Source organism: Babylonia areolata, chromosome 27 (genome assembly GCF_041734735.1).
Source record: "Babylonia areolata isolate BAREFJ2019XMU chromosome 27, ASM4173473v1, whole genome shotgun sequence".
Taxonomy (NCBI): Eukaryota; Metazoa; Mollusca; class Gastropoda; order Neogastropoda; family Buccinidae; genus Babylonia; species Babylonia areolata.
The window spans coordinates 6,602,125-6,614,052 of record NC_134902.1 but is presented as its reverse complement, the minus strand read 5'-3'; the positions used below and the strand labels follow the sequence as shown (position 1 = coordinate 6,614,052).

Sequence of the window (11,928 nt, the reverse complement as noted above, 5' to 3'; positions counted from 1 at the left end):
GTCATCCATGTCAGTGTTCCGTGGGTTACGGAAACAAGAACATACTCTGCATGCACACACCCCAAAACAGAGTGTGGCTGCCTGTATGGTGGGGTAAAAACGGTATTACACGGACAAGAGCACTTGTGTACGTTCAAGTGGATGTGGGTGTTGCAGCTCTCAAAAGGAGAATAAAACCTTCCATCACATCGGCACCTGACAGGCAGGCTCTTTTGCTCTCTCAAGTTTTTAGTGACTGTTTTATTCCCTGCGTTTTAAATCGTGTTTATATCTATCAGACTACTTGGTGATGGATATACCTTTAATGTGGTGGTTTTTATCCTGTTCCATGTGCTTTTAAACTGTTCGTTTGGACATTTTTGCTCTGGGCTTCAGTTTCCTATCGCCGTCCGCCATTGCTGGAGTATGGCCAACACGCACAGTGTTCAGTGCAAAACATCAACACTGCACGCGCCTCGCCATGCAAGTACACTCGGCACCATTTGCTTACACTGGGACAGCACACACACACTCTTCTATCTCAGGATGTGATACGACGTCTCAAAGACTTGAACACTGGCTGCAACCTCCTCCGTAAAAAAACGATCTTGTCAGGGGGGAGTACAGAAAAGGAAAATAATATGTGTCGTTCAAGGTAGAACCAATATTTCAAATCCCGAACCACACATGATTCATAAGGTGAGAGTAAACTCTTTTAGTCATTCATTTAATCCTCGTGAAGAATCTACAGTCAGCTGATTTACCCTTCACCCGTCATATCTAAAACTGATGTGTGTGAACGTTCAGTCATGCAGACAGAAGGCCGCTTTTATTCACGATGTGATTGTTGACCATGCTTTTGACATCGCCATACTGACTGAGACCTGGTTGTATGAGCAGGGAGACGAATCATATATAGCGCAGCTTACGCCGCAAGGGTACAAACTGAAATCCTTCCCTAGACAAGTTAGGAAGGGAGGCGGTATTGCAACCATTATGAGAAGCCATATCCAGGATATGTGTCTTGTCGTTCCTCACGTCTTGTTGTGGGTGCGGAAGTGGGCCAGGCGGTTGGAAGACTTTGCGAAACCTTTGCCGCACACTGAGCACTTGAAGGGCTTGTCCCCCGTGTGCTTCCTCATGTGCTCCGTCAGACTGCTGGGGATGGCAAAGGCCATGGGGCACTGGGAGCACTTGTGGGGCTTCTCCCCAGTGTGGACGCGCACGTGCCACTTCAGACTGGTCGACTGGGAGAAGGCCTTCCCGCAGTGCTCACACTTGTACGGCCGGATGCCCGCGTGGTTGTCCACATGCTTCTTGAAGTAGCCCACGTCGGAGAAAGACTTGCCGCACTGTGTGCACGTGTAGGGCCGCTCCCCGGTGCAGGCACGGATGTGGACGCTCAGGTTGCTGGAACGCACGAAGGACTTGCCGCAGTGCGGGCACAGATAGGGGCGGTCGCCCGTGTGCGTCCGCAGGTGAGCTTTGTAGGTGCTGTTCAGGGTGAAGGCGCTGCCACAAACGTCGCACCTGAACGGTTTCTCTCCCGTGTGGGAGCGCAGGTGTTCCTTCAGGGTGTACAGACTCCTCAGGATCTTGCCGCAGTACTGACGGGGGAACTCCCGCCGGCCGGCGCTGTGGGTTCGCAGGTGGGTGGCCAGGCGCGTCATGGTGCGGAACGACTCGGGGCACTGTGAGCACCTGAAGGCCTTCTCACCTGTGTGCACCTGCTGGTGCAGTGCCAGGTGGTTCCGGAACATGAAGCGCGCCCCGCAGAATCCACAGCAGTGGGGGTGACTTTCCTCCGTCCTCCCCGCTACTTGACTCGCGGACACTGCCTGGTGTGTGGGGGCGCTTTCCTCTGATCGTTCACTTTCACTTTTACGTCCTTCCGCGGGCATCCTCTGGTCCTTTGGGATGGAACTTCCCCGTTTTCTTTCAAAGTGACTGCCCCTGTTTCTTTCATCACCAGGCTTCTGACCGTCCGTTCCTTCACTGCACGGTTGATCATCGACTCCATCCATGTCCTCCCTTTTGGGGAGGACGTCCACCGTTGCCGCAGTGCAGCAGTGGAGAGCCAGCAGACTGCGGGAGCTAAAGGCCTGCCCGCACGACACACAGCCAGCGCTGTCCCCTTTACACACATGCCTGGCCAGGTAGGACAGCGTGGTGAAGGACTTATGGCACTTCCCACACAGGAAGGGCTTGTGGCGGTAGTGGGAGTGCGTGTGCACCACCAGGCCGCTCAGCTGAGCGAAGGCAGCTCCACACTGCTGACACCCAAACCGTCTATCCCCCGTGTGGGTCAGCCTGTGTCGGTCCAGGTGGTGCTTCTGATGGAACTCTCTTCTGCACTGACCGCACCTCAAACTGTGTCCGCTGTCGTCAGTCCTGTCCCCTTCAGTGTCTAGTGGTGGGATGATGTTCGCTTGCTGCTGCCCTGAATGTTGATCTTTTTGCTGATCCAAGCGTGTCTTGGGATGAACATTTCAGCTGCCGCTGCCCGGTTTGTGCACCATTTTCGTGACCCATACAAGTCAACACATCTCGAAACATTTTCCCCATGCCTGATTCAACCGGTCCAAAGCTCTTAGCAACACCTTGTAACGATGACGATTCTCTGGTGGCACAAGCTTTTCCCCTCCTTCTCTGAGGCACAGTGTGCATAAGCGCTGTGTGTTTGGCCAGGACGTGCGGCTGGAAGAACCTGGCGTGGCACCATCGACACTCGTGGGGCATGCGGTCAGTGTGCGTCTGTGTGTGCGCCACCAGCTGGTCAGGGTCGAACATCACCTGTGAACAAATGCTGCAGGTGAAGATTCACATCCGTTTCCACCTCCTCTTTCTTCTCCTGTTTAGGCTCCAGCCCTGACCCGTTTTCGTCTTCTGTCTGTTCTCGTTTTCACCGTTTCTCTTGTGTAGTACTCGTCATCGGTGGCATCGTCGAAATCAGCTGCATGGTTATCGAAGCTTTCGCTGGCTGCTGCTGTTTCTTCTGCATCTGCCGGCCCTTCCAAAGAGTTTTCTGATCCCACACGGTTGCTGCTCTGGCCGCCTAGGTTGGAGCGGAGACCGGCGTGGGAGTGACTGGCTTCACTGCGGCCTGTGCCGTACCCTGCTGATGGACTGCTGTCAGCCTGCAACAGACAACAGAACATAACATTGGTGTGCTGCTCTCTCAACGTCCTTTCAATGCACGCAGAATTTCCATAGGAACCATCACGTTGTAATGAAAGCATTTTTGCCATTCAAACTTTAGTGTCAATCGTCCTGGCCATCATAGAACTGAGAACATACAAAAAATTAACTACAGGAGCTACTTTACTGCCACAGGAGACGTCCAATGTTTGATGGACAGCGTGAGTGTAAGACGTTTGCTCTGCATCCGTGCATGTCTGTGTGTCTGTGTCTGTGTGTGTAAGAGTGTGAGTGTGAGTGTGAGTGTGTGTGTGTGTGTGTGTGTGTGTAATTTGTGTGTGTGTATTGCTGACACGTCAAAATCCAGCAACATTGCCAGAACCCTGCTCCAAACTCACCAACTTTCACTTTGTGCTGTCAGTCTGCTGGGATCCTCTACTTTGTGCTGTTATCAGTCTGCTGGGATCCTCTACTTTGTGCTGTCAGTCTGCTGGGATCCTCTACTTTGTGCTGTTAGTCTGCTGGGATCCTCTACTCTGTACTGCTATCAGTCTGCTGGGATCCTCTACTTTGTGCTGTCAGTCTGCTGGGATCCTCTACTTTGTGCTGTCATCAGTCTGTTGGGATCCTCTACTTTGTGCTGTTATATCAGTCTGCTGGGATCCTCTACTTTGTGCTATCAGTCTGCTGGGATCCTCTACTTTGTGCTGTTTTTTCCGTCTGCTTGGATCCTCTACTCTGTGCTGTCAGTCTGCTGGGATTCTCTACTTTGTGCTATCAGTCTGCTGGGATCCTCTACTTTGTGCTATCAGTCTGCTGGGATCCTCTACTCTGTGCTGTCAGTCTGCTGGGATCCTCTACTTTGTGCTGTCATCAGTCTGCTAGGATCATCTACTTTGTGCTGTTATCAGTCTGCTGGGATCCTCTACTTTGTGCTGTCATCAGTATGCTAGGATCCTCTACTTTGTGCTGTTATCAGTCTGCTGGGATCCTCTACTCTGTGCTGTCAGTCTGCTGGGATCCTCTACTTTGTGCTGTCAGTCTGCTGGGATCCTCTACTTTGTGCTGTTAGTCTGCTGGGATCCTCTACTCTGTGCTGTTATATCAGTCCTCTGGGATCGTCTACTTTGTGCTGTTATATCAGTCTGCTGGGATCCTCTACTTTGTGCTGTTAGTCTGCTGGGATCCTCTACTTTGTGCTGTTATATCAGTCTGCTGGGATCCTCTACTTTGTGCTGTTAGTCTGCTGGGATCCTCTACTTTGTGCTGTTATATCAGTCTGCTGGGATCCTCTACTTTGTGCTGTCATCAGTCTGCTAGGATCCTCTACTTTGTGCTGTTATCAGTCTGCTTGGATCCTCTACTCTGTGCTGTCAGTCTGCTGGGATCCTCTACTTTGTGCTGTCAGTCTGCTGGGATCCTCTACTTTGTGCTGATATATCAGTCTGCTGGGATCCTCTACTTTGTGCTGTTATATCAGTCTGCTGGGATCCTCTACTTTGTGCTGTTAGTCTGCTGGGATCCTCTACTTTGTGCTGTTATATCAGTCTGCTGGGATCCTCTACTTTGTGCTGTTATATCAGTCTGCTAGGATCCTGTACTTTGTGCTGTTATATCAGTCTGCTGGGATCCTCTACTTTGTGCTGTTATATCAGTCTGCTGGGATCTTCCACTTTGTGCTGTTATATCAGTCTGCTGGGATCCTCCACTTTGTGCTGTTATATCAGTCTGCTGGGATCCTCTACTTTGTGCTGTTATATCAGTCTGCTGGGATCCTCTACTTTGTGCTGTCAGTCTGCTGGGATCATCTACTTTGTGCTGTTATATCAGTCTGCTGGGATCCTCTACTTTGTGCTGTTATATCAGTCTGCTGGGATCCTCTACTTTGTGCTGTCATCAGTCTGTTGGATCCTCTACTTTGTGCTGTTATATCAGTCTGCTGGGATCCTCTATTCTGTGCTGTTATATCAGTCTGCTGGGATCCTCTACTTTGTGCTGTTATATCAGTCTGCTGGGATCCTCTACTTTGTGCTGTCAGTCTGCTGGGATCATCTACTTTGTGCTGTCAGTCTGCTGGGATCCTCTACACTGTGCTGTTATATCAGTCTGCTGGGATCCTCTATTCTGTGCTGTTATATCAGTCTGCTGGGATCCTCTACTTTGTGCTGTTATATCAGTCTGCTGGGATCCTCTACTTTGTGCTGTCATCAGTCTGTTGGATCCTCTACTCCTCTACAACATCAAGTTTGTCTACAAGAAACAGACTACTGAATTCATGTTGTGAATCATGTCATTCTAACTTCTAGCTAGCAATTTATCTACAAGAAACTAGTTACTGAATTCATGTTTTGAATTTCTAACTATCTCACTGGCTTCTTTTTTTTTCTTAATTACTTATCAGTCCTGCTAATAGAAAAAAAGAATTCCCAATTTAGAATCTGAGGAAATCTGAAAGTTAACCTGGAAAAAAAAAAAAAAAAAAAAAAAAGGGTTTGCTCTGGAAGACACACAATGTACAGTGAAGGTTGACAGAAATCATTCCAACTTCTCCACAACAGAAGTAAAGCACCACAGAGCAGAACCACACGTGAAGAGTTCACACAGCGGTAACGCGTCTATCAAGGAAGCAAGGGAACCTGAGCGCATGGGATCGAATCCAATATTCGGCAATATTTTCTCCCCCTTAACTGGTGGTGTGGATGCTAGTCATTCGGATGAGATGATACCCTGAAATGGTTCAGTTGTTTTTTTTATCTTTTCGTTTTTTAAGGGTGGTCTCCTCTATGTCTTCCGGTCAATACTATAATACCAAAACTGGTTCCTGTCAATGTACATGATATAGATAATCTTAGGTCCCATCTATAGCATGCTCTTAGCGCACGAAAAACGAAGCCGCAGCTTAATTCTGTAGCAAAATGGAAAAAAAAAACCCACTTTCATAGGAAAACAAACACACCTACAGGCAGAAAAAAGAACAAGGTGACAATGTACTGTAGCAAGGTGATTCCCCCCAGGGGAGCCTGAATTTCGCACAGAGAAACCTGTGGCGACTAAGAGCAATACAATACAAATTAATGCAATACAGTTTCAGTCTCTCAAGGAGATGTCACCTGCGTTCAGACAAATCCATATACACTGCACCACATCTGCTAGGCAGATGCCTGACCAGCAGCGTAACCCAACGCTCTTAGTCAGGCCTTGAGTGCATGCTTATATATTTGTGTACTGATCAAACTGAACTTCTGCAACAGATCTTTTGCCAGAGGACAACACTTTTGTTGCCATGGGTTTTGTTTTTTTTTCCCAGTGTGCCAAGCGCGTGCTGCACGCCGGACCTCAGTTTATCGTCTCATCCGAATGACTAGATGCTCAATTTGATTTTCCAGTCAACCTTGAGAGAAAGGGCGAGAGTGGGATTCGAACCCACACCTTCACAGCTTCTCTCAAAATTGGCAGCTGAGTGTTTTAACCATTCTGCCACCTTCCTCCTAATGCAATACAAGACAAGACAAGACAAGACAAGACAAGACAAGACAAGACAATATGTACTAACATGCCACCAGGTCATGACTTACCTGCTGATGAAGTTTGGGAGCCAGTGGAAAGCAGGAGGCACAGAACTGGTCCCGAGGACTGCCACAGGCCGAGCAGAAAGAGGTCCGAGGCATGGGGGTGGTGCAGGTTTTGTCATAGCTGTCACACACACAGAGACCACGTCACTTTTCACTCTGACACTGTTGCTTAGTCACAGTCCAACCAACCCCACACCGCCTTATCAGGACTGCTCAACTAAAAAACAAAAACACATGCACAACAACAAAAACTAAAAAAAAAAAACCCAAAAAAACACATATGAAAAAATAACTTAATAACATAGTCCATGACATTACCCTTAACCACTGATCTTTGTAGTTGCATTTCTTGTGAAGAGAGAGACAGAGGGAGAGGGGATGAGACAGAGTATGTGTGCGTGTGTGTGCGCGTGGTGTGTGCGCGTGGTGTGTGTGTGTGTGTGTGTGTGTGTGTGTGTGTGTGTGTGTGTGTAGATGTGCAATGCAGTTTGGCTGACTGAAATGGAGAGGCACGTAAATTTCAGTAATCTGTATATAGCTATTTCCATTTGGTGCCATTTATCTTTTTATTTTCTATTCATTTTATTCATTCTATTTGTTTGTTGTTTTCTTCTTATGTTGGACATGTGCTGCTGCCAAAAAGAAAATCTCTGTACCAAAGTATAGACAATAAAGTTTGTGTATTGTTTTGTGTGTATTGTAAGCTCCTAAAGCAAAGCAAATACAACTTGGCTGTGCTGAGGACGTAAGACCTTCCACTAACTTCATCCGCAAATCAAATCAAAGTGTTTTGAGCCTCGCCGACCACTAAGGCCATCTCAAGACTCTGTCCTCATGTTAGCATCTGCTTCAAGTCGAGGGTAAATAAATAAAACAAAAACCAATCACTACTTCAATCTTTTCACTCAAAAAGTTTTTCAAAATTTTAAATGATCATTTCTGTCAATCACAGATTCCAAAAATTCATGGAAATGGATAAAAATAATACAAACAAGCCACACCAAAAAAAAAAAAAAAAAAAAAAATTAAAAAAAAAAAAAAAAAGGCAATACAGGCAAAAAACATTGCAGATCAGACTGCCAGTGCACAACCCAATGGGATTTGAACCCAGAACCAGGAGATGGAAAGTGCACAGCTATTTCATAACCACTCAGCACCTCAGTATCTTCTACTGAAGGGTCAGGGGTGTGAACAAAAATGGTCCCAGCCAAAGACTGCATACAGCACCAATGGTGAAGCGGCTATGTGAACCATTCTTTCAGACGGGCACAACAGCCGAGTGGTTAAAGCGCTGGACTTTCAATCTTAGGGTCTTGGGTTCTAATCTCGGTAACGTGGCCTGGTGGAGATTTTTTTCTGATCTCCCAGGTCAACATCTGCAGACCTGCCAGTGCCTGAACCAACTTGAAATGTGTGAAAACACACACAGATCATCAAATACACATGTTAAAGATCCTGTAATCCATGTCAGCGTTTGGTGGGTAATGATAAAAAAGAACATACCCAGCATGCACACCCCCGTAAAACAGAGTATAGCTGCCTACATCACACATGGTGGGGTAAATATACAAAACAGTCATACACATAAAATGTTACATGTCTGTCTGAGTGTGCACGGATGCGTGCCTGAAATCTGATTGAATGACACAGGAAATAAATGATAAGCACCCAGATGCAGCCGTCAATCAGATTTACCCAGGTAGACAGCCTTATGTGCAAATGACCCTGAGTTTGTAAAGCACATACAGCTTGGTCTCCGACTGAGAAAAGGATTTATTATGAAAACAATGCTTTGTAATGAATGAATGTAACATGTACTGATGTATCTCTGCGGAGAATAATATTAATAACAATGATAGTCAAATTTACTTAGTCTTCCTATGAATAACAATGCTTAGTAATGCATGATGTATGTCTATGGAGAATAACATTTAATGATGATAATAAATATGACTTAGTTACATATATAAAACAATGCTTAGTAATAACAGAAATAAATCACTGTAATAATTAACATATGATGATCAATGTCTAGAGAATATCATCTGATAAAAATGATAATAAATATTACTAGTTACACATGAAAACAAGAGAGGCAAGGCCTTCAAGACTCACTTGTGACAGAGTAAAACACACAAGCTTTTTTTGTATTGAGTATAATTTCAAAATGTAATGTTTAAGATGAGAAAGATCAGTTTAAAGCAAATTAAGTCCCCCAGCATTAATTACAGAGTAATTTCCCTTCTTTACTATCTGCACGAAACGTTTGCAAAATAAATAAAACTTCCATGCTTAGCAAAAGAAGTTCCTGTTTGAACCAAAAATGATAATAATGACTGCTCGTTGTTGGGTCAGAATATCAGATCAAAGTGCCAAGTTTAGAGAATACAAAAAATATAAATATAACAGTAAATGCAGTTTGCATATAATTAGGCTTCATTATTTTTTTGTGCCCATCCCAGAGGTGCAATATTGTTTTAAACAAGATGACTGGAAAGAACTGAATTTTTCCTATTTTTATGCCTAATTTGGTGTCAACTGACAAAGTATTTGTAGAGAAAATGTCAATGTTAAAGTTTACCACGGACACACACACACAGACACAGACACACACACACAGACAACCGAACACCGGGTTAAAACATAGACTCACTTTGTTTACACAAGTGAGTCAAAAATACTAAGTAGTGGATGACTGTAACAACATGTAATGATGTTTATCTGTGGAGAATACTATTTTAGAATTAAATTAACTATTACTGAGTTACATGTGAATTTTAATGTTAACAAAACTGCCCCCCAAAAAACTGAAAGAAAATTATCCACAGGAATCTTTAAAAAAAATAAAATTAAAAAAATGTGATAGTGATACCAGCAATTTATGTCACTGACATTATTAAGCATGCTATACTGCAGCCCCAGATAACATTCACTAAATCAAGGATCCATCTGCCTGATACCAGAAATTTATATCACTGAGTGACTGACATTATCATGCATGCTGTATTGCAGCTCTAGATAACATTCACAAATTCACGGAACATCTGTAGCAGACTTACTGTTGCAAAAGAAACACCACCATTGCCCAACTGTCCACAAGGTGGAGCTGTCGAGCCACCTGCTGCCAGCACCATGCCGTGGACAAGATGAGGCTGAGGGTGGTGCGTATCTCCAGCCATTCCAGTGATTCCATGCCGACTGGCTGGTACAATGGTAGTCTCCTCTGCCAAATGTCTGTGCACAAAAGTGTCATTCAGTAACAGAGTTAACAACTTTGTTGTGTCTATTAATCCTTCAGGATTTTATGACAATAAATGAAGTCAAGTCAAGTCAAGTCAAGTCACCTCAAAATAAAACAAGCACCAACAACTGATACTTTATACATTCAGTTTCAAGAATCAACTCGACCATTCCTCAAACTTCTTAACTTTCTTTTTCTCTTCTAAGTTGTTTTCACATGTAACAGCTTGGCGTGGCACCTTGACCAAATTATACCAAGCTATTTTATGAAACAAAGACAGGGCCGTCCAAACGCTCCACAGCTTGTTTTGTCCCTGCTCAACTAAAACCAACACGGTCCCTGTCAACAACATTGCTGCTTTGTCGCAGAGCCAGAATGACTGAGCGCACATCCCACTGAAACTTTTTTTTTTTTTTTTTTTTTTTTTTTGTAAGGTGCATCTATAAGTTTCCCAAAAATCCGAGAGACTATATACTGCAAATTAAGCTAATATAAAAACCCCACTACTTTCACTTTCACTGCGTTGACGGCCACAATCATCAATATGATTTTTACGCTGTTTTTGTTGGGTTGCAATGAAAGAAAAACAAACTACAGAAAGCAACAGACCTATTAGTGAGGATGAAAACCTAGTCCTACTCTAAGTGGGTTCTCCGGCAGGCTACTATCACTTCACTTTTCGCCCTTCCGAGCTAGCCGGTCCCTTGCTGATCTAAGACTGCAGGGCCCCAAAAATAAATTTAAAAAAACAAAAGTATTCGGGTAAGAGAGGGGGTGGGGAGGAGGAGGGTTGGGTAAGGGACCTATTATCTAATTATCTACTGACTGGGGGGGGGGGGGCACCCTAGATTTAAAGGTGTCCAAGGTGTCTGCTGCCATAGCTGTTTCGGGCAGGTTGTTCCACACATTTTAACTTATAGTCTACAGAATCTTCACAATGATGAAGGCGGTAGTCAAGGGAAAGAAGAAGGAGAAGAACTTTACTGTGGATTAGCTACCAATCCTTTCTGCTTCTGCTGAACACTTATCAAATAATCAATGCAGCGCCCTTGACTGTCAGCATCATTTTTAATAACTGCAAACCACATATTTCATTATCATGCACAAAAGAGTCTTTATAATCAAATATTTAAGCTGTGCATGCAACCATTCCCGAAAACCTCACCTCCAAAGGCAGACCTGTTGAAATTATTACGGGAAGCGAGACAAACTGAAACTACTCACTCGACACGACAGCCCACTGAAAACAACAAGGGAATTCACTCTTACCGATTTCTGCTGAGTGCGAAAGCAACAGATTGGGAAGACAACTCTTGTTTTCCATGCATCTGCTAGAAATACGGTTTAACCCCCTTATATTACTGACCCACCCACATGCAATTTAAATGCTTTGTGTTTAAGCTTTCGATGTCAGTGGATTAGTTCAGGCTACTGATCAATATAATATATATTATACAAATTTTAACTTGTTTGTCAGAGTTGGTTTTTTTTAATTATCAATCTTATCTTCTCTGAAGACTTTGTACTGTCCAGCTCAGAGTTTCTTATCACATATGTGTGTGTGTGTGTGTGTGTGTGTGTGTGTGTGTGAGCAGAGATGACTCAGTCTTACCAGAGACAGACAGAGACACACACAGAGACACAGAGAGAGACACAGAGAGAGACAGACAGAAAGACAGATAGAGCGAGAGCGCCAGGTGTTTGTAAAAAAAAATCTTTAGACACATTGGCATTGGTACTTACACACATACGTCAGTTTCAACACACACACACACACACACACACACACACACACACACACACACACACACACACACACACACACACAAACACGCGCGCGCGCGCACACGCATATAGTGACACACACAAACACACACGCACGCACGCACGGACATACACACGCACACGTGTACTTGCTTACAAACGCGCACGCGTACACTCACAGAACGTATTACACTTGTCTCTTCCCCCGACCATCCACCCCCCCACGCCCCCTTT

The 11,928-nt window shown here is 44.8% G+C and overlaps 2 protein-coding genes across 2 annotated transcripts; both read right to left on the bottom strand.

Moving 5' to 3' along the window:
* Window positions 1–755: 755 nt before the first annotated feature.
* On the bottom strand, window positions 756–2,769 carry LOC143301572 (uncharacterized). Its single transcript, XM_076615954.1, has 2 exons — window positions 2,514–2,769; window positions 756–2,419 (listed from the first exon to the last, which is right to left on the bottom strand). Exons 1-2 carry the CDS (start codon window positions 2,767–2,769, stop codon window positions 1,014–1,016), a joined length of 1,662 nt encoding a protein of 553 aa, XP_076472069.1. The 3' UTR covers window positions 756–1,013.
* On the bottom strand, window positions 2,348–11,164 carry LOC143301376 (uncharacterized). The gene is made up of 4 exons (XM_076615619.1): window positions 11,096–11,164; window positions 9,749–9,923; window positions 6,693–6,810; window positions 2,348–3,116 (listed from the first exon to the last, which is right to left on the bottom strand). Exons 2-4 carry the CDS (start codon window positions 9,880–9,882, stop codon window positions 2,835–2,837), a joined length of 534 nt encoding a protein of 177 aa, XP_076471734.1. The 5' UTR covers window positions 9,883–9,923; window positions 11,096–11,164; the 3' UTR covers window positions 2,348–2,834.
* Between the last annotated feature and the right edge of the window lie 764 nt (window positions 11,165–11,928).